The sequence below is a fragment of the Lipomyces tetrasporus genome (genome assembly GCF_029532465.1).
Source record: "Lipomyces tetrasporus strain NRRL Y-64009 chromosome Unknown POJ06scaffold_9, whole genome shotgun sequence".
Classification (NCBI taxonomy): Eukaryota; Fungi; Ascomycota; class Lipomycetes; order Lipomycetales; family Lipomycetaceae; genus Lipomyces; species Lipomyces tetrasporus.
The window spans coordinates 391,600-410,156 of NW_026611604.1; the positions used below are offsets into that span (position 1 = coordinate 391,600).

General features: G+C 49.7%; 4 protein-coding genes across 4 annotated transcripts; 2 read left to right on the plus strand and 2 right to left on the minus strand.

Annotated features, from left to right (window-relative positions):
- Window positions 1-1,302: 1,302 nt before the first annotated feature.
- POJ06DRAFT_282908 (HORMA domain-containing protein) lies at window positions 1,303-3,321 on the minus strand (the record flags this gene model as incomplete). The annotated part of the gene is made up of 4 exons (XM_056190069.1): window positions 1,303-1,406; window positions 1,492-2,173; window positions 2,257-3,118; window positions 3,182-3,321. 4 exons carry the CDS (start codon window positions 3,319-3,321, stop codon window positions 1,303-1,305), a joined length of 1,788 nt encoding a protein of 595 aa, XP_056041669.1.
- A 2,003-nt stretch (window positions 3,322-5,324) lies between these two features.
- Window positions 5,325-11,134, plus strand: POJ06DRAFT_200982 (1,3-beta-glucan synthase component-domain-containing protein; the record flags this gene model as incomplete). Its single annotated transcript, XM_056185218.1, has 3 exons — window positions 5,325-5,652; window positions 5,705-7,929; window positions 7,982-11,134. 3 exons carry the CDS (start codon window positions 5,325-5,327, stop codon window positions 11,132-11,134), a joined length of 5,706 nt encoding a protein of 1,901 aa, XP_056041670.1.
- Window positions 11,135-12,386: 1,252 nt separating this feature from the next.
- Window positions 12,387-14,390, plus strand: POJ06DRAFT_147344 (ATP-NAD kinase-like domain-containing protein). Its single transcript, XM_056184614.1, has 4 exons — window positions 12,387-12,616; window positions 12,676-12,732; window positions 12,796-13,335; window positions 13,384-14,390. The coding sequence occupies exons 1-4, from the start codon at window positions 12,520-12,522 to the stop codon at window positions 14,172-14,174; spliced, it is 1,485 nt and encodes a 494-aa protein (XP_056041671.1). The 5' UTR covers window positions 12,387-12,519; the 3' UTR covers window positions 14,175-14,390.
- A 121-nt stretch (window positions 14,391-14,511) lies between these two features.
- On the minus strand, window positions 14,512-17,585 carry POJ06DRAFT_200648 (uncharacterized protein; the record flags this gene model as incomplete). Its single annotated transcript, XM_056185201.1, has 4 exons — window positions 14,512-15,198; window positions 15,260-16,511; window positions 16,566-16,810; window positions 16,866-17,585. 4 exons carry the CDS (start codon window positions 17,583-17,585, stop codon window positions 14,512-14,514), a joined length of 2,904 nt encoding a protein of 967 aa, XP_056041672.1.
- Between the last annotated feature and the right edge of the window lie 972 nt (window positions 17,586-18,557).

The window sequence follows — 18,557 nt, forward strand, 5'->3', positions numbered from 1 at the left end:
CGACATACTAGACCCACATTTCGCCAACCCGATCTTTTCGCGCCATTATCCCGCGCTCACTAAATATAACTCACATGTTTAAAACCGGAAAAATAGATACCCCTTCTGGGCACTAAACTATTCCTCGAAAATTACCTAGCTGACCAATGTCGACTGGCTACTAAACCGCTCAGTAACTTTGTCCGGGGGCCGTCAAAAACTTTTTTAACGGCGAATTCGAGGCGCGACTCGGCGGGCGAAAACTGTTCCCCGCAGGCAAGGGTCTTGTGTCGCTATAGCTGGACATAACAGCAATAATATGGCAACAATTTTGCGGATATACCTTAAAGCCATAAACGTCGCGTATTTAATTAGAAAACTGATAAGTGTCAACGCGTCGCGCGCAAACAAAATGGTCTTTGGGCACGGTCGTAAGGGTCAACCAAGACTACGACAAAGTGCTAGCTGTCAGGCGAACGCTTAATATATCTATAGCCAACAACGAGGGACTGTATTATTCAACCAGCCAGTGTGATACTCATATATATAAAGAGCGGTACAAATTCTATGGCGTCGAATAACAGAGCAAAATGCAGCCACTAGCAAAATAACAGAGCAAACATAGCAAATCAGAGCAAAGCGTTTTGTTAGTACATAGTTCGGTCTATGCAATGCACATATGTAACATTAGCAAACACATTCCTCGCCAATAAGCAACGAGCGGGTCAGTATTTCGGATTCAGTGGTTCATCTACCACGCTTATCTTTCGCTTTCGCGGGACATAGTCAGTCATTTCGATAGGTGGGCCAATGATTGCTGGTTCCATCGGCAAGACGGGAATCGGACATGCCGCTGGCGCAGGCAACATCGCCGGCACCTGTACAATTCGCTCCGGCTGAATTTCGGATTCGATAATCGTCGTCTCTGCGGTCGAGATCGTCACATCTGGCGTAGTCGCGGCGGAGCTTGAAGATCGTGGCGTCGTGGTTTTAGTGCAGTTCTTTGGCCGCCTGGTGGCAGATGACTTTTGGGTCGCCGATCGCGACTTTGACGGGCTCCTTTTTGGGGGCGAGATTGGCTGACTGGGTTCGTCACTGGCGTCTGGCATGGCGCTGTCCGGTGTGTCTTCGTCGTCGCTAGGAATCAGACCACGGTCTTCGTCTCCGAGCAACTCCATAGCCGCGTTCAACCGTTCCGCCTAAACGGTTAGCAAAAACGTCTCCGTTTGGATAACCCTTGCAACGAACATACGACAACGAGTACGTTCTCCGAGGGATCGAAGTATGTCTCCTTCATTGCATTCTTGACCGCAACTGTTTTGACTAGCGCCGGGATCGCGGCTGCGGAGTGTTTGCGAGCGCGGTGGGCAGCGGAGGAGCTGTGGAATGTGAGTACGCCTTCGCGTCGGAGAAGACGGAGGATGGGTCTGACTTCGTCTATTGTGGAGACTGTCGAAGATTAAGTATAAACGAAGAAAACAAAAAAGATGATGTCAATGAGAAATGACAAACCGAGTTCTTTGGCGAATTCAGTGACATATTGTGGCTTCCACGGACCGCTCGAAAACTGTCGCCTCGTGTCGTACGCGACCTTAACCGCGCATCTAAACAGCGCCAACCTCTTCAGCTTGTCTATTGTCTGGGAGCTCAATCTGGCGAATCTGCAGCCATAGCACAGAAATTGATCCGACAAAGCTGGGTCGCGGACGTGGGAGTAGCCGTAGCAGTAGAGATGTTTCCAGGAATTGCATTTGTTGCATTGCACGAGATCAAAGTTGTCGTGCACGTGTGTGCATTCGCAGGTCACGAGTGTTGAGGACTGGTCATTTTCGTCGAGGAACGAATTGTGGGAGCCGAGTAAGTCGCGGCGCGTAGACGTGGTAGGTATGGCGGATGTCGCTGTCGACAGAGACAGCTTTTCGACGGCGGCAGTCACGGAGGTCGAGTTGCGTGCGTTGAGCTGCGAGTCCGGTTTCGGTTGAAGTGGTTTGCGCGCTGAAGACGATTTCTTGGCGGTCGATGATGTAGATTTTTGAGATGGTTTTGCTGTCGACGCCTTTGGTGGCCTCTTCGACGCCGATTTGGACTGCGGCTTCTGGACTGTTGATACCGCTTTCGAAGACGGTGACGGTAAGTCGGTAACTGCCTGGGCATCCGGCGCGGAAATAGATGGAACTCGTTGAGAAGACAGCGTCTGGGTGTCGGTCTCGCCTTGAGCAGGAGAGTCGAACTAGATTGTTAGAAAACTTTGAGCAAAAATTCCGACCTTGGACATACCATCTGGTGGAGGGCATGCCTGGTCTGGCCCTGGGATGTTTGTGAAGCCAGCGATGTCTGGGATGCGAGGTCCCGGTGCTGGTCCTGCAACATCATAGCCCTTGTCTTGACTGTCGGCGCCATCCACTTTGGCTCCTCGACGTCGACCGCAGCGTTCTCGACTCTGACTTTCTTTCGCGGCTTCGGTGTCGAACTGAGCTGACTGGACGAGGCGTGGGGCTGGGAAAGCAGCTGGGTATACTGTTCCCGCTCCGGCAGACTGGCAATTTTGAGTGATACGGCGTGCCATCCCGCATTCAGCGTGCCTGCGTCTTGCCTGTCGATCTCCTCGCCATCGTCTAGGCTAAACTGAAGTTCTCTGTCGTCGGTCGCGTCTTTGAACCCGGGCGGCTGGTAATCAGGGGGACAAGAGTCGTCGAAGAGGAGACGGATCGTCAGGTACCTATCGTCAGGCAAGGGCGGTAATGTCTGGGTGAGGGTAATAAACCTGCGCATCATCTGCTGCAACGTCTTGCGCGCGTCGTCGTACGTCACACCGACATTAATCTTCTCGCCTCGATCGTCTGTGATCTCCAAATCCGGCGCGCTGTCTTCGCGATACGCGACATTGAACGTATACATCTCTGCGACGTCGTGCGGATGGCGCGGGTCAAGATATATGCCGAACAAGACGGCCTTGAGATATTTGTGTTCGAGAGCATCGAATATGCCGCGCTCGATCCAGTCAAGGAAGAGGTCTGCCTGATCAGAGAGGCCGCGCTTGAGTTTCTTGAGACGGACGTAGTCGCGCGGATTGAGGGGACTAGTGGCGGAACCGCCGATGAAGCGCTCTTCGATGTAATTGTCGTCGGAAAAGAGGCCGCTGTTAATGTTGGTTAGCAGATTATATTGCCGCGGGAAAATATAGGAATTGGACGTGAACTACCGTAGAAATGTGAGGCAGCCAAAGGCAGCCGAGATGAAGGTTTGCACTAGTTCTTGGGATTGACGGGGCGTTGTCATAATGTCTTGCGATATCGACGACTTCTGCAGGTGAGCCTGCTCTGTGCGGAAGAGCTGGGCCATGTTGAATCGATGACGACGACAGGTCCTGAGCCACGCGCGTGATCGCGTAAACAATTGGAATGTGCAAGGACCAACGGTTTTCTTCAGTGCAAGTAAAACAAATTTCGATGGCTCGGAGAATTGATTACAGAAAGTGGAAGTAGGTCAGGTGCTCTATATCGGAATGAACACAAGCGGCAAATAATAATGCGAACGTGAGAGGTCGCCTGTGGATTGGACCCTATAGTATTATTGGGACCACGATGATGACGAGTTGACCTAACCCTGCATGGTTGGAGACGCGCACGCGTGGCCGACGCGTGCAGGGGTTGATAATAAACGTTAAAATCGTTGGTGTGGTGTTGGGGAGAACATGCGTTTGATTGGTATCAGCACCGATAAGCTTTGAGGTGACCCAAGCCATCGCCCATGCATAAAAAATGCTCCGGATAACTCGGAAGCCTCTTCCCGGGGGCGCATTTGATTCTGAGATGCATGAAATAAAATACTGTTATTAATCTCGTATATAATACAATAAACGCCAGTGCTGCGATTCTACGTAAATCAGAGCAATGTAACTGCTCACGGCGCAGCGGACTGCGGCATACGGGTTTAGCTATTAGCCAGAGAATTATGAATTTGCAAAAACTTGGTGTTGGTATCAAAATAGTAGTGGTGGTGGCGAGGACCACGAAAGAATCCCCTTAGCATTTCACAGCACTAAATATAGCGCACTGGTGTTGCATGCCAGTCGCCACGAATGCAACGCCACGCGTGGTTTGGTCTGGCCTGTGCCCTGATCGACCGGACATTTTTTGAGAAATGCTCCGGTGCTGTGAAAATAATAATAACACTGTTTGCGTCTGCTTAGATATGCCGCCTAAGACCGCATGCTGCAGCAGCAACAACGAGCCATTGCGTTCCTATCACGGTCCTCGCCCCGGAATGGGTAAATCCAGACGCGCGTTTACTGCTACCAGCCTGATCGGGCAGATTGTGGCCCGATCAGACCTAGCGCGTACCTGAACCTGCGTCTGTGCGCCTGAATCTAGGCCGTATTAGGTATAGCGCCGTGGGGCACCGTAATTTCAGTTTCACGCGTCGCGCGACTCACGCGCCCAAAGCGTAGGCATATTCGCTGAGTGTGCGATCCAGTTGCAACCTCACACGCAACGCCTCATGCCCATAGTTGAGCGTGTTCCGTTCCTGGGTCCTGTGCCTGGCTCGCCAAATTATTCTGGTGCAACCAGCACCAAGGCTGCCACTAAATTTGTGCCTGTGTACTCACACCCACAACAGGCGCACTGTAAGTCGTCCTGTTCTCTTGTTGTGCCCTTCCTGTCGAGGCTCTGTTCTGGGGCGCATGTCACGAAGAATCGGCCATTTTCGGCTTGGTCATGCATTCGCGCAGAAATCCCCGGGAAAAACCTAAGCCCCTGCCTATTTTTATCCTGGCTGCGACTGGCCCTTCCCTCGATTGCTGCTCCTTTCGCGTTTTGCTCTAATCTCTTTTCTCTCGGTCTTACTCTCGCTCGCTTTCATTCTCTCGTCCCCCCCCCATTCCTCCCTCCTCTTCCTTCTCCAGTTAGTGTCGTGTCGATTTGCCCGGTTGAAGACGACTGCAGACGCGTTCGTCCGCTGTGTCTGTATGTGCAATGTTTTCTTTTATATCTGCAGTGCTAGTCAATGCGAGAGTTTGTTTGCCGTCAGCAATGTGCAAATGGATTTTACGAGATCTTTCGACTAGGTTGGGAGAACTTCGGTGGCTTCTTGGTCAATATATTGGATATTCGCCTGCTCGCTCGTTGGTCTCATTCGTGCACGCTTTTGTCAATACTAGATCGTTACCTACTCTTTGCTTACCCTTTTCTAGCAATCCACATCCGACTCCGACCTCCCATCTCTTCTCCCGAGCTCTATTGAATATCAATCGTTTTGCTGAGGCCCATCCAGTGCAGTCGCGCCCGGTCAGTTCTGTGATGACGCTCGGATATACAAAAAAGGGGGCTGACAACATAACAGGCATGACTTCTCGTCAACAATATGACGAGCCGCATGACGGCCATCATCCCCAGGACGAACAGCAGTACTACGATGATGAGTACGGCCAAGAAGCCTATGATGGCCCGTACGACAACTATGATCAGTATTCGAACGGATACGACCAAGCCGGTTACGCTGACGGCCAATACTACGACCCTGAGGACCCAAATTACACCGATGCCCAGTACCAGCAGCATGGTTATTATCCGAGCGAAGGTCAAGGTGAATACTACGGCGAGCAGTATGCCGGCGAGTATACTGGCGAATATCCCGCCGATGCCTACCCGGCCAGTCCTGCCGACATCTATGGTGAGATCCCCAGGCTAGAGGATTGCGACTTCTATTGACTGACAGCCAATAGACGCGCCCGTTGCTTCACAGATCCCGTATGAAGCCCGCAAGGGAAAGCGCCGTGGGCGCGACTCTGACGGCGAATCCGAGACTTTCTCGGATTTCACCATGAGATCCGACATGGCCCGGGCCGCCGAGATGGACTACTACGGACGCGGTGACGAGCGATTCCAGGCTCCACCCGTTGCTGGCCGCAATCGCGCCTACAGACCGTCGTCATCTCAGGTTTCGTTCAATGGCAACCGATCGTCTGGAGCGTCGACTCCTGTCTATGGACTCGACTACCAGAATGCCTTACCCAATGGCGGCGCGATCCTGTCGCGCGAGCCGTATCCGACTTGGACGTCTGACAATCAGATCCCGCTGTCCAAGGAAGAGATCGAAGACATCTTCATTGACCTTACCAACAAGTTCGGATTCCAGCGTGACTCTATGCGAAACATGTTCGACCACTTCATGGTCTTGCTCGACTCTCGTGCATCCCGTATGACTCCCAACCAGGCGCTCCTGTCCCTCCACGCAGACTACATCGGTGGCGACAACGCAAACTACAGAAAATGGTACTTCGCGGCCCATCTTGATCTTGACGATGAGGTTGGATTCCGCAACATGACGATCGGAAAGCACACAAAGAAGTCAAAGTCCAAGATGTTCAAGAAGAAGAACCAGAAAACTCCTCAGGTCCTTCCCGTCGACAACCCGGAACAGACTCTCGAGGAGCTCGACGGCGACAACAGTCTCGAGGCTGCCGAGTACCGATGGAAGACTCGCATGAACCAGATGTCCCAGCACGACCGGGCACGCCAGGTTGCACTGTACTTGCTCTGCTGGGGGGAAGCTAACCAGGTCCGCTTCTGCCCAGAGTGCTTGTGCTTCATCTTCCGATGCGCAGATGACTACTTGCAGTCTCCCGAGTGCCAGAACCGGGTCGAACCGCTCGAGGAGGGCGACTTCTTAAAGAACGTCATCACGCCAGTTTACTTGTTCATCCGTGACCAAGGTTACGAAATCATCAACGGCAAGTACGTCCGTCGCGAGCGCGACCACAACAAGGTCATTGGCTATGACGATATCAACCAGCTGTTCTGGTATCCTGAGGGTATCGAGCGTATTGTCCTCGAAGACGGCAGCCGTCTTGTTGATATTCCGGCTGCAGAGCGTTACCCGCACCTTCGGGATGTCGAGTGGAAGAAAGTTTTCTTCAAGACTTACAAGGAGACTCGTTCATGGTTCCACTTGGCCGTCAACTTCAATCGAATTTGGGTTATCCATATTTGCGTCTTCTGGTTCTACACCGCATACAACTCGCCGACTCTCTACACCAAGAACTATAATCAGATGCTCAACAATCAGCCCACGCCCCAGTCTCGTTGGTCGTCCGTCGCTCTTGGTGGCGCCGTCGCGTCCTTGATCAATATTATTGCTACTCTCGCGGAGTGGGCCTTTGTTCCTCGCAAGTGGGCCGGTGCCCAGCACTTAACTCGCCGTCTCATGATTCTGATCGTGATATTCATCGTCAACTTCGCCCCATCTGTGTATATCTTTGGTTTCATCAAGCTGGACGAACACAACCGTGGGGCCCAAATTCTCGGTATTGTTCAGTTCTTCATCGCACTCGTAACAGTGCTCTACTTCGCGGTCATGCCGCTCGGTTCGCTCTTTGGCAATTTCAGGGCTAAGAACAACCGTCGCTACGTCGCGAACCAGACATTTACCGCAAGCTTTCCTAGGTTGAAAGGTAACGACATGTGGATGTCGTACGGTCTCTGGGTCGGTGTGTTTGCCGCCAAATACGTCGAGTCGTACTGGTTCTTGACTCTCTCCCTCCGTGATCCTATTCGAATTTTGTCTATTCTCACGATAGATCGTTGTGTCGGAGAGACGTACTTTGGCAACGTTCTTTGCCGTCAGCAAGCGCGCATCGTCTTGATCATGATGTACGTGACCGATCTCGTACTCTTCTTCCTTGACACATACATGTGGTACATCATCTGGAATGCGATCTTCTCGGTCGCTCGCTCGTTCTACCTTGGTGTCTCGATCTTAACTCCCTGGAGAAACATCTTCTCGCGCCTGCCAAAGCGCATTTACTCCAAGGTTCTTGCTACGACGGACATGGAGGTCAAATACAAGCCCAAGGTTTTGATTTCCCAGATCTGGAATGCCATTGTCATTTCAATGTATCGCGAGCATTTACTGGCCATCGACCATGTGCAGAAGTTGTTGTACCATCAGGTTAGTCGAATAGTTCAGACGATAGTCATTGACCCCAACTGACAAGCACAAGGTCCCATCGGAGCAAGAAGGAAAGCGCACTCTCCGTGCACCTACTTTCTTCGTCGCGCAGGAAGATCACTCGTTCAAGGCTGAGTTCTTCCCGGCTGGCTCAGAGGCCGAGCGCCGTATCTCGTTCTTTGCCCAATCACTATCGACTCCGATCCCTGAACCTCTTCCAGTTGATAACATGCCGACGTTCACGGTTATGGTTCCTCACTATTCCGAGAAGATCTTGTTGTCTCTGCGTGAGATCATTCGCGAGGATGACCAGTTTGCTCGGGTCACCCTTCTCGAGTACCTCAAGCATTTGCACCCAACCGAATGGGACTGCTTCGTCAAGGACACTAAGATTTTGGCTGAGGAGACGGGCAACTACAACGGTTCCATGAACTTTGAGAAGGACGAGGGCACTGTCAAGTCGAAGATCGACGACTTGCCGTTCTACTGCATCGGTTTCAAGACTGCCGCTCCTGAATACACGCTCCGCACTCGTATCTGGGCTTCACTCCGATACCAGACCCTGTACCGTACCATCTCTGGTTTCATGAACTACTCTCGCGCGATCAAGTTGCTCTACCGTGTCGAGAACCCCGAGGTTGTCCAAATGTTTGGCGGCAACACAGACAAACTTGAGCGGGAGCTCGAGCGCATGGCTCGTCGAAAGTTTAAGTTCTTGGTGTCGATGCAACGTTTGTCCAAGTTCAAGCCGGACGAGATGGAGAACACCGAGTTCTTGCTTCGCGCGTATCCTGATCTTCAAATTGCTTATCTCGACGAGGAGCCGCCTTTGAACGAGGGTGAGGAGCCTCGCATTTTCTCGGCCCTGATTGACGGACATTGTGAAATCATGGAAAACGGCAAGCGTCGACCAAAGTTCCGTGTTCAGTTATCTGGTAACCCAATTCTGGGCGACGGCAAGAGTGATAACCAGAACCATGCGCTCATTTTCTACCGTGGAGAATACATCCAATTGATTGATGCCAATCAGGACAATTATCTCGAGGAGTGTCTCAAGATCCGATCTGTCCTTGCCGAATTTGAAGAGATGACAGTTGAGAGCGTGAACCCGTATACTCCTGGTGTCCAAGCCGAGACGACTTATCCAGTTGCCATTCTGGGAGCGCGGGAATACATTTTCTCGGAGAACATTGGTGTGCTCGGTGACGTTGCTGCTGGCAAGGAACAGACTTTCGGTACTTTGTTTGCTCGTACGCTTGCACAGATTGGTGGAAAGTTGCACTACGGACATCCTGACTTCTTGAACGCGATTTTCATGACTACCCGAGGTGGTGTGTCCAAGGCCCAGAAGGGTCTCCACCTGAACGAGGATATCTATGCCGGAATGAACGCGCTGGTTCGTGGCGGTCGTATCAAGCATTGCGAGTACTACCAATGCGGCAAGGGCCGTGACCTTGGATTTGGCTCGATTCTCAATTTCACGACCAAGATCGGTACCGGTATGGGTGAACAGATGCTTTCGCGCGAATACTATTATCTGGGAACGCAGCTTCCGCTTGATCGATTCTTGTCGTTCTACTTTGCACATCCCGGTTTCCATATCAACAACTTGTTCATCATCTTGTCTGTCCAGTTCTTCATGTTAGTGCTCTTGAATATTGGCTCGCTCGCTCATGAGACTATACCTTGTTACTACAACAAGTTCCAGCCGATCACGGATCCCCTGGTGCCGATCGGTTGTTACAACACAGTCCCTGTCGTCAACTGGGTCCAGCACTGTATTCTCTCGATTTTTATTGTCTTCTTCATCTCGTTTGTTCCCTTGATCGTCCAGGAAGTCATGGAACGTGGTGTCTGGCACGCGGCTAAGCGTTTCGCTAAGCATTTCTTGTCTACGTCGCCGATGTTCGAGGTCTTTGTCTGCCAGATTTATGCTCACTCGTTACTTACCGACTTGTCGTTTGGTGGCGCCAGGTATATTGGTACTGGTCGTGGGTTCGCATTCACGCGTATCCCGTTCTCGGTATTATATTCCCGATTCGCCGGCCCGTCGATCTACTTTGGTGCTCGGTCGTTCCTGATGTTGCTCTTTGCTACGCTGACTATCTGGAACGCGGCCCTGATTTGGTTCTGGTTCTCGCTGTTTGCGCTTTGCGAGTCGCCGTTCTTGTACAACCCGCACCAATTTGCCTGGACCGATTTCTTCATTGACTATCGAGACTTTATCCGCTGGTTGTCGCGCGGAAACACCAAGTGGCACAAGAACTCATGGATTGGTTACTGCCGACTGAGTCGAACCCGCATTACTGGATACAAGCGCAAGACTCTTGGCGACGAATCCGAGGCTTCGATAAGCGATGTCCCGCGCGCGCATTTCACGAACGTTTTCTTCTCCGAGATTGTCGGCCCGTTGATCGCTGCCGTCGCAGCTATAATTCCGTACTGGTTTATCAACGCGCAGACTGGTGTGAAAAACGGGTCCGAGGTCAACTCGGTTCTGCGCCTTGCGATTGTCACGGTTGGCCCCATCGTTATTAACGCCGGTGTGCTTGCTGTATTATTCGGTCTGGCGTGCTGCGCCGGTCCGATCTTGTCTTTGTGCTGCAAGCAGACGTCTGCGGTCATTGCCGGCATTGCGCACGGTATCGCTGTCATAATCCAGATTGTATTCTTCGAGGTCATGTGGCTCTTGCAAGGATGGGAGTTCAACAAGGCCTTGCTTGGCATCATCGCCGCCATGTCTTTGCAGCGATTTATCTTCAAGTGCCTCACAGTCCTTGTGCTCACTCGTGAGTTCAAACACGACCACGCTAACCGCGCGTGGTGGTCCGGCAAATGGTACGGTACGGGTATGGGCTGGATGGCGCTGACTCAGCCATCGCGCGAGTACGTCTGCAAGATCGTCGAGTTATCCATGTTCGCTTCGGATTTCATTCTTGGTCATATTTTGCTGTTTTTCCAGGTACCGGCACTCCTTCTGCCGTTCGTCGACAAGTGGCACTCAATGATGCTGTTCTGGCTCCGTCCGTCTCGCCAGATCCGTCCTCCGATTTTCTCGATGAAGCAGACGAGATTGAGAAAACGCATGGTGCGAAAATACGCGACGTTGTACTTTGTGCTCTTAATTGTCTTTCTGGCGTTGATTGTCGCGCCGATTGTTGCTGGTTCGTATACTGTTTTTGAAATGCGGAAGGAGAAATGCTAACGGGAACAGGCAAATATATCCCTGATGATTTCGCGAGTTCTTTGCCGTCAACGTTTTCTGGATTGGTGCAACCTACCGGACAGGATCACAACGACACGTAAGCTTTTAAATTGGTGGTCGTTTTAATGTTGACTATGTACTGACCAAAGTAGGGGTCCAAATGCGCCATCGTCAATATTGGCGTCGTTCTCGAGTGCATCCGAAGCTGCTCACCATTCATCAACGGCTGCTTCTGCATCGGTCAGCGCGTAAGATCGTATTTGCGGAACGCCACTCGGACAACGCATTAGTGTCACATAGACAGGGGTAGAAAGCAGTAAATAGTCGTACATTATCGTTGTATTTTTTAGTTTTTTTTTCTTGCTGTTATTTGTTACATTCATTCATGACGGTTATATAAAATGTATTAAATGTTATGATATGAGAATGATTGGGAAATGGTATGTACACCGGCTCGGGTTGGAAATTCATGGATGGATGGAAACAAGTAAAGTCTACACGGCGGCAGCGGCGGCGGCAGGCGGGAGTAAGATAAAGAACAATTTTGCGTTTTTGTCTGATTTTTATTTTTGTGATGGTTATTGTTCTCCTTTTTGTGTCGGAATGAGTGAATGATAAGAAAGTGTATTAGATGTATTGAATTTTGTTTTTTTTGTTTTGTGTTAATGTATATGGTTACTAACATTCGTATTTGTGAGCCAAATCCGCTGCTGACAGCCAACCAACGCATGATTAATGTAGCGGTGTTGTTGCTTTCTCAAGCATACAAGAAATGGGAGTGCCTATAGCAATAGAAGATGACATAGAATGCCGCGGGTGATTGTAAATAGACATGAGTGATTATCAGCGCCTGCCAGCATAACTGCGTTTTTGGGGATTCTAATAGTTAAGTCAACTGCTTGTTGAGGTTTTGCGCATCGTGGATATCTTAAGCAGGCAACCCTAATCCGCAGACATTTCTTCGATTTTCGGATACTAAACCTCGTCGAGATCCTTACCATACATGCATTATTCATTAACCGGTTGTACTATCGCGCATTTCTACATTGGTTGCATTTTATACACAGCGATATAACCCCATGCGAACACTAGGACGTTTCCAACAAAAAAATTACTTTAAGTTAACCGTATTTGTGCTCGTGATCACAGTGAAATGGAAACCTTATCCAGAAGCTAGGCTAAGTTAGGATTAGCGCCTGCGAACATGCGTCCTGTGGGTTCGGACGCGCAACTCTCTAAGTTCCCGCAGTCCCTCCTGGCCAGACTTCGGTGATTGTCGCGCATCGCTAGGTTTTAGCAATATCCGGTTCCGCTAGATAAATAATTTATATTTGTCTGCTTTTCACTTGCAAGCAAGCAAGCGAACAAGCAAGGCGGCGCGAAAGATGCCGCTGCCGAATTCGATCATAGGTTATACCCAGGCAGACAGAGTACGCGTGCGATTAGTCCTCGAAGACGGGTTTTTACTGATCGATCATGCTCGTACGCACGCCGATTATAGCAACTAACGAGATTGCATAGCTGACATTATTAATGTCTAGAAACGTACGGCAACCAGCCATCATTAGGCTGTTTCTCCTCGATTTCATGTGTGTCCGGTAAGCATCCTGCACTTCAAATATCCTCGGTTAGTGGATCAAGCTAATAGTTGTCCGAGATAGCGTCATCAACAGACATATTGCAGCAGAACTCAATTGTCTACTTCAACGTCCTATGGGCGGAATTGCTTCCATCCACGCTCGAAAATCACCCGCCAATACTAACAATCGACTATTGCAAGGTCAAGGACGAGAAGAAGGCCACCCTCGACCGTGTCTCGTTCCTCATTGACGCGCAGAACGAACGCGCATGCGACGCATGGATTGAGAATCTGTTGAATACGTCCTACCGAAACACGATTAGGAATAAACGGCTACTGGTACTGATTAATCCGTTTGGTGGACAAGGTGCGGCCCTGACGCGGTATAAAAAATACAGTGCTCCTATTCTTGCGGCCGCTAGGTGTCGTGTGGAGGAAATTGAGACGAAATATAAAGGGCATGCGGCAGAAATTATCGAGAATATGGAGGGGCTAGAGCGGAATTATGATGCCATTGTGTGTTGCTCGGGTGATGGAATTCCACATGAGGTCTTTAATGGCCTGTCGAAAAGGCCAAATGTTGCTGCAGCGTTTAAGATCCCTGTGTGTCAACTTCCGTGCGGTAAGTCCTTTGTATTGGAGGTTGAAGAATAGGGTGCTGACAAGACAGGCTCTGGTAACGCGCTTTGTGTCAATCTGGTCGGATCGAATGATTTGCAGTTTGCGACGTTAAGTGTAGTCAAGGGCATTCCAATCCCCGTAGATCTCTGCGCGCTCACGCAGGACAACAAGCGATATATCACGTTCCTATCTCAAGCACTGGGCATGATCGCCGACTGTGACCTCGGCACGGAAAATATGCGATGGATGGGGGAGTCGCGTTTCACGGTCGGTTTAATCATGCGCGTACTCTCTGGCGCAAAGTACCCTTGCAAAGTCTCCGTCCGAATATCACACGAATCCCGAACTCAGGTTAGACAAGCATATCACGAACACAAGAACAAAGCACATACGTCCACGTTCGAACGCACTCAACTCCCTGACTTGAAATATGGCACTGTTCACGATCCGATCCCGGAAGACTGGAAATCCATTGACACTTCTTCTCTGGCAGTCTTCTACGTCGGCAAAATGCCATGGGTGTCTTCTGACGCGCTCTTCTTCCCGGCGGCACTCCCGCACGACGGATACATGGACATGATCTTAATCGACTCGTCGATACCTAAAAAGGAAATCTTGTCAATCCTGCTCGGAGTGGCGGAAGGGAAACATTTCGATTCGAAGTACCTGCATTATTATAAAGTCGATGCGTATCGGATTGAACCGAAAGCGCACTCGGGGTATATCAGCATTGACGGCGAGAGCTTTAATTTCACTCCCTTTCAGGTAGAGTTGCATCCTGGACTCGGAACGGTGCTGTCAAGGACAGGACAGTTTCAGGCGCCGGGTATAGGGATTTAGAGTTGTCACTTTTTTGGATGGGTAATCCGTTCTATGTTTCTGCATGGGCTGTTGAATCATTCTAATTAATTAATTAAACTGAATTTATGACAGATCTTTGACTGCCTAGCAGTGCTCATACCGGTGCTAGTCTAACTGGTGGTAAGCCGTTTTACGGCGAGACGCTTACCTGATGGCACCTATCCTAACAAAATCTAATGAATTATTATTTACTAATATTATTCAATAACTACAACTAGTCATATTACAACCCACAAAACGAGACACCGAAGACCACAATGCCACTATATATTCCTAATTCTAAATATACACACATAACAAATGCTCCATTTGACGGTCATAACCTGCTCTTTGCGCGCTCCTCTACGCATGTAGGACATTCCTTCGATCTCAGCTTTTCCCGAATAAACGCCAAATGGGTTACTTTTTGAGCAACAGACTTGATCGCTGTCGGCATACCGCCACCCAGCCAAACATCTTCATCGTCGCTTGCTGACGAGCTCTTACTCAGCAACCCCCGCTCGGAGAACACATGGCCACATGAAAACTGAATAAGAGTATCCGACAACTTGAATTGCTCCAGGCCCTCAATTTCAAACTTCACGCCACGCGCTCGACCACGACGCAATTTCTCAGAATATCCTTCGACCTCGCCATTAAGAATCATAGCCGCCCCATGCGCAATCGACAATGTGAGCTCGTACTCATGCAGAATTCGCTGCAACGCAGGCTTTAGTCCTTCAATCTGCATGCCCTCGCTAATTCGTCGTACGAGGGTGATAGGATCAATTGCCGTGCCAGCTTGCTCCAGCAAAGCGCGGATAAACTTGGGCTTATCCATGCTGTAATCAAGTAAATCCGTCCATAAATCCTTGTCATCTTGCGATTTAGCGAATGTGATGGCTTGGTCGACGTCCTGCAGTTTGTTGATGGTGAGCATTAACGCTTTCTTGTTTTCGCCGGTTTTGCCGAGAATATACACTAATTCGGGGATATATTCCCGTCTCTCGCAGATCTCGGATGCCTATGAAGATGTTAGCGCTCGAATACATATGAAATAACATAAATAAATATTGATTACTGACTTTTTCAAGATTATAGCTATTGCTTTTCTTCAGGAAATCCAATAATTTCGATCGATCGTATTCCGCGTACAAATTAACCTGCAGGTCCGCAAACCCTTGAGCTGCAAAGCCATCAATCTCCTTCAAGCGCTCCAAGTACAAAAACGCCATCACCTCCATTCCAGATTTCATGACTTGCTCGACAACTTTCTCGGGTAACAGCTCTAGCCGCCCTTCAACGACAAGGTCAACCGCCTCTGCAGACTTTTCGCGAATGATGGAAACGGGAGCAGACTCCAACTCTTCGAATGTGAGATTGATTGTGAGTATCTCTGGAATAGATGGAAGCATCGAAAGTAGCAAATGTTGATCGCGAATAAGTTCGATGGCAGCGGGGTCTTGAATGTGCAGGAGGTGAAGGATCGCTGCGTTGGGATTTCCGATTGAAACGTACAATTTTGCGATGTTTTGTCGTAGCTTCCGATCGTCTTCCTCCTTGAGCTTGTTCTCCATCAGAACAATGATGCTCTTCGCGTCGAATATCTCAATCGGCCATTTATCCAGAAACTTGTACAACTGCTCCTTGTCGTTTGTTAGATAATAGCCGAGCACCATCTCATAAATAACACTTGACAACTCCGGCGATGAAACAGGGAGATAGCTCGCGATATCGGCGACACGACCACCCGTAACGAAAACCCACGCCCACCGCTCCCATTCTTCTCTTAGCGACTTTTCAAGATCGGATTCTTCCTCATCAGTGTCCGATGCCGGCGGAACTGGTGTAGCGCCAAGCACTCTCTTTAGCACCGCACCAGCCTCTCGCCAATTTTCGGCGTCAATTAGCGACTCGACCCATCGAATGCCAATATCTCGTCTGCGCGCATCGTCAACTAAAGTCTGGCTCATCTCCCATGCCTCCTCGTATTTCTTCTTTTCTATCAGCCAATCAAATTTGTCGTTCTCGTCGCGCTCAGTAGCAATTACACCATCACGTGCCGATAAAACGTAGAACTTTCGATCGAGAGACTTCGTGCCGTTCCAGACGCCGAGATGATAGTCGTTAGCGCCGAGGCGCTCATATCCACGAAGAGACAACTGGTCTGCTGAAAATTCCTCACCACTTGTAGGCGAGACGAGACGAATCTCTGGTGTGAGAGCCAGCGGTCTAGGAGTGTCTTCCGTCGGAGATGGAGGAGGATTATAGGTCAATATTAGAAGCGATTCGTCGTCGTACCGGAGAACGCCGGAAACAAGACCATCGATGCTCAGACTGCATACCACGTTAGCACGTTTGTATTTGGTAATCCCAAATCGGATAGTTTACATTGTCTCGACTTCGGACTTGCGCTCGCTGACGATTGGCAACAATGAATTGTTGTCCTTTGAATCCTTCGTCTCGCCCGTCTTGATTACCTTAATAATCCAGATCGAGTACGCCCAACCAACTAAGAACCTAGACGGCGATATCCAGGATATCCGGGGTCTGTATAGGTCCGCTCGCGGCGCGTCTTTCGGCAAGGCTATTCTGGATATTCGGGACCTGGTGGGCGCATGATACAAATGAATTCCCTAGATCAAATCAGCCAACGCCCACGTACTAATTGCACGGGAAATTATGACTTACAGAATCATTCATGGCAAGGATAATGTCTCCCGTCCAATCTGTTGCATCGATAGGGCCCTCGCCGTGGAAGAGAGATGTGTCCGACTGTCTCCCTAGCCAACCCTTTTCCGACATAATTAAACTGCAGGCTGTTCCACCAGACACAAATGTCCTCGTCGCTTGAAATCCTGGGTCAAGAGAAACAGCATGCACTGGTCGCAAGAAGTCTGAGGCTGAAATATCCTTCGCGTCTGTAACTGATGCTATCACTACCCGACCATCAAGCGACGCCGACGCAATCACTGTTCCATCCGTGGATAACGAAAGGATTGATGCTGAATGGGCACGATATGTTCGAATGGGCTTAAGATCCGGAGTAGTGATATGTAATGTTCCACCATGTGTCGCAAATACGAGAAACTGCTCATGTGCCAAAAACGCCGACAATGGGTCCGACGAGAACAGTGTGGGTGGAAGATCCACAATTCGCGTATATTTCAGTCGTGGCTCATCCTCGTCGTCATCATCGTCATCGTCCTCGTCTTCCTCCTCTTCGCCATCATCATCTTCCTCGTCGACTTCCTCATCGACCTCGTTTGCCTGCTCCCCGGACGACGACGATTCATCGTCATCTACCTCAGTATATCCCGCTTCCACCTCCACAGTTCGGTCATCCTCTTCCTCCTCTGAAGATGAGCCATACGACTCATCTCTAGCTACCAATTCGTTTCTATTTGCCATTTGTTGCCCTTCCGTCGTTATCTCCCGCTGTTAACGACCAAAAATGATACGATGATACGAGCCGCTCATTGGAATCATTTGGATATTGAAACGGAACTCTAATTACAGGGTTAGGGAGTCCCAACGCATCCTAACTTTTTTTTCCTCAAGCTGCCACAATATGAGAAAATGTGGATGCTATTGTCAAAGATGAAGAGATTGGAGGAGCTCCGCAAGATGGTTATTCAACCTTCGTTGCGTCTCCAAGGGGTATTGACGAGGACTATTTATGTACATGCTCAACGCCTACCAGACCCGATACCCCTCTCCAGTGAATGACTGTATTTTCTCTGTAGCTAATCTTTAAGAAGTAAAGATTTGCATTTTAACTAACCATTCGTCGCATTGGATCTGACAATATTAGGATGTGCTTCTAGTTTAAGATTACGAGTTTCGCATTTGGGTCAAAATTTAGCCTTAGGTGCATACTAAATCACTACGAATACGATATAATTGCGTCTCATGACGATCTGTTACAATTATTAAAAGGAGCGTTCGGTTTGCATAATAAAAAAATCACTATTATCTGATGATCCGGGCCAATAGTCGTTTAGGAATCAGCACTACACGCTAGTCGTCATCCTCGGCCTGGGCGGGAATCGTTTTCTTTGGCAGCTTGGTTCGCTGGTCTAACGAGACCGACGCCATCTCAGAAGGGAGCGATTTAACCCTTACTCTACTGCGTTGGCCTAACTATACGTCTTCAGTGTCCGGCGATACTTCGCAAGATTGAGGAGCGGGGTCGCCTCGTCGTGCAGCAGCTGAACGATCACGATTGCGGTGTGCTAGTGTACTTCTGGGCGGATTGGATCCTATCCTATTACATTCGGGAGCATGGAATCATATCCGGATCAGTACTTCGGGCGAGGCACCCTTAAGCTGCAGTAAAGACAATTCCGTTTGGACCTCAGATTTTAAAGCCAATGATTCTGG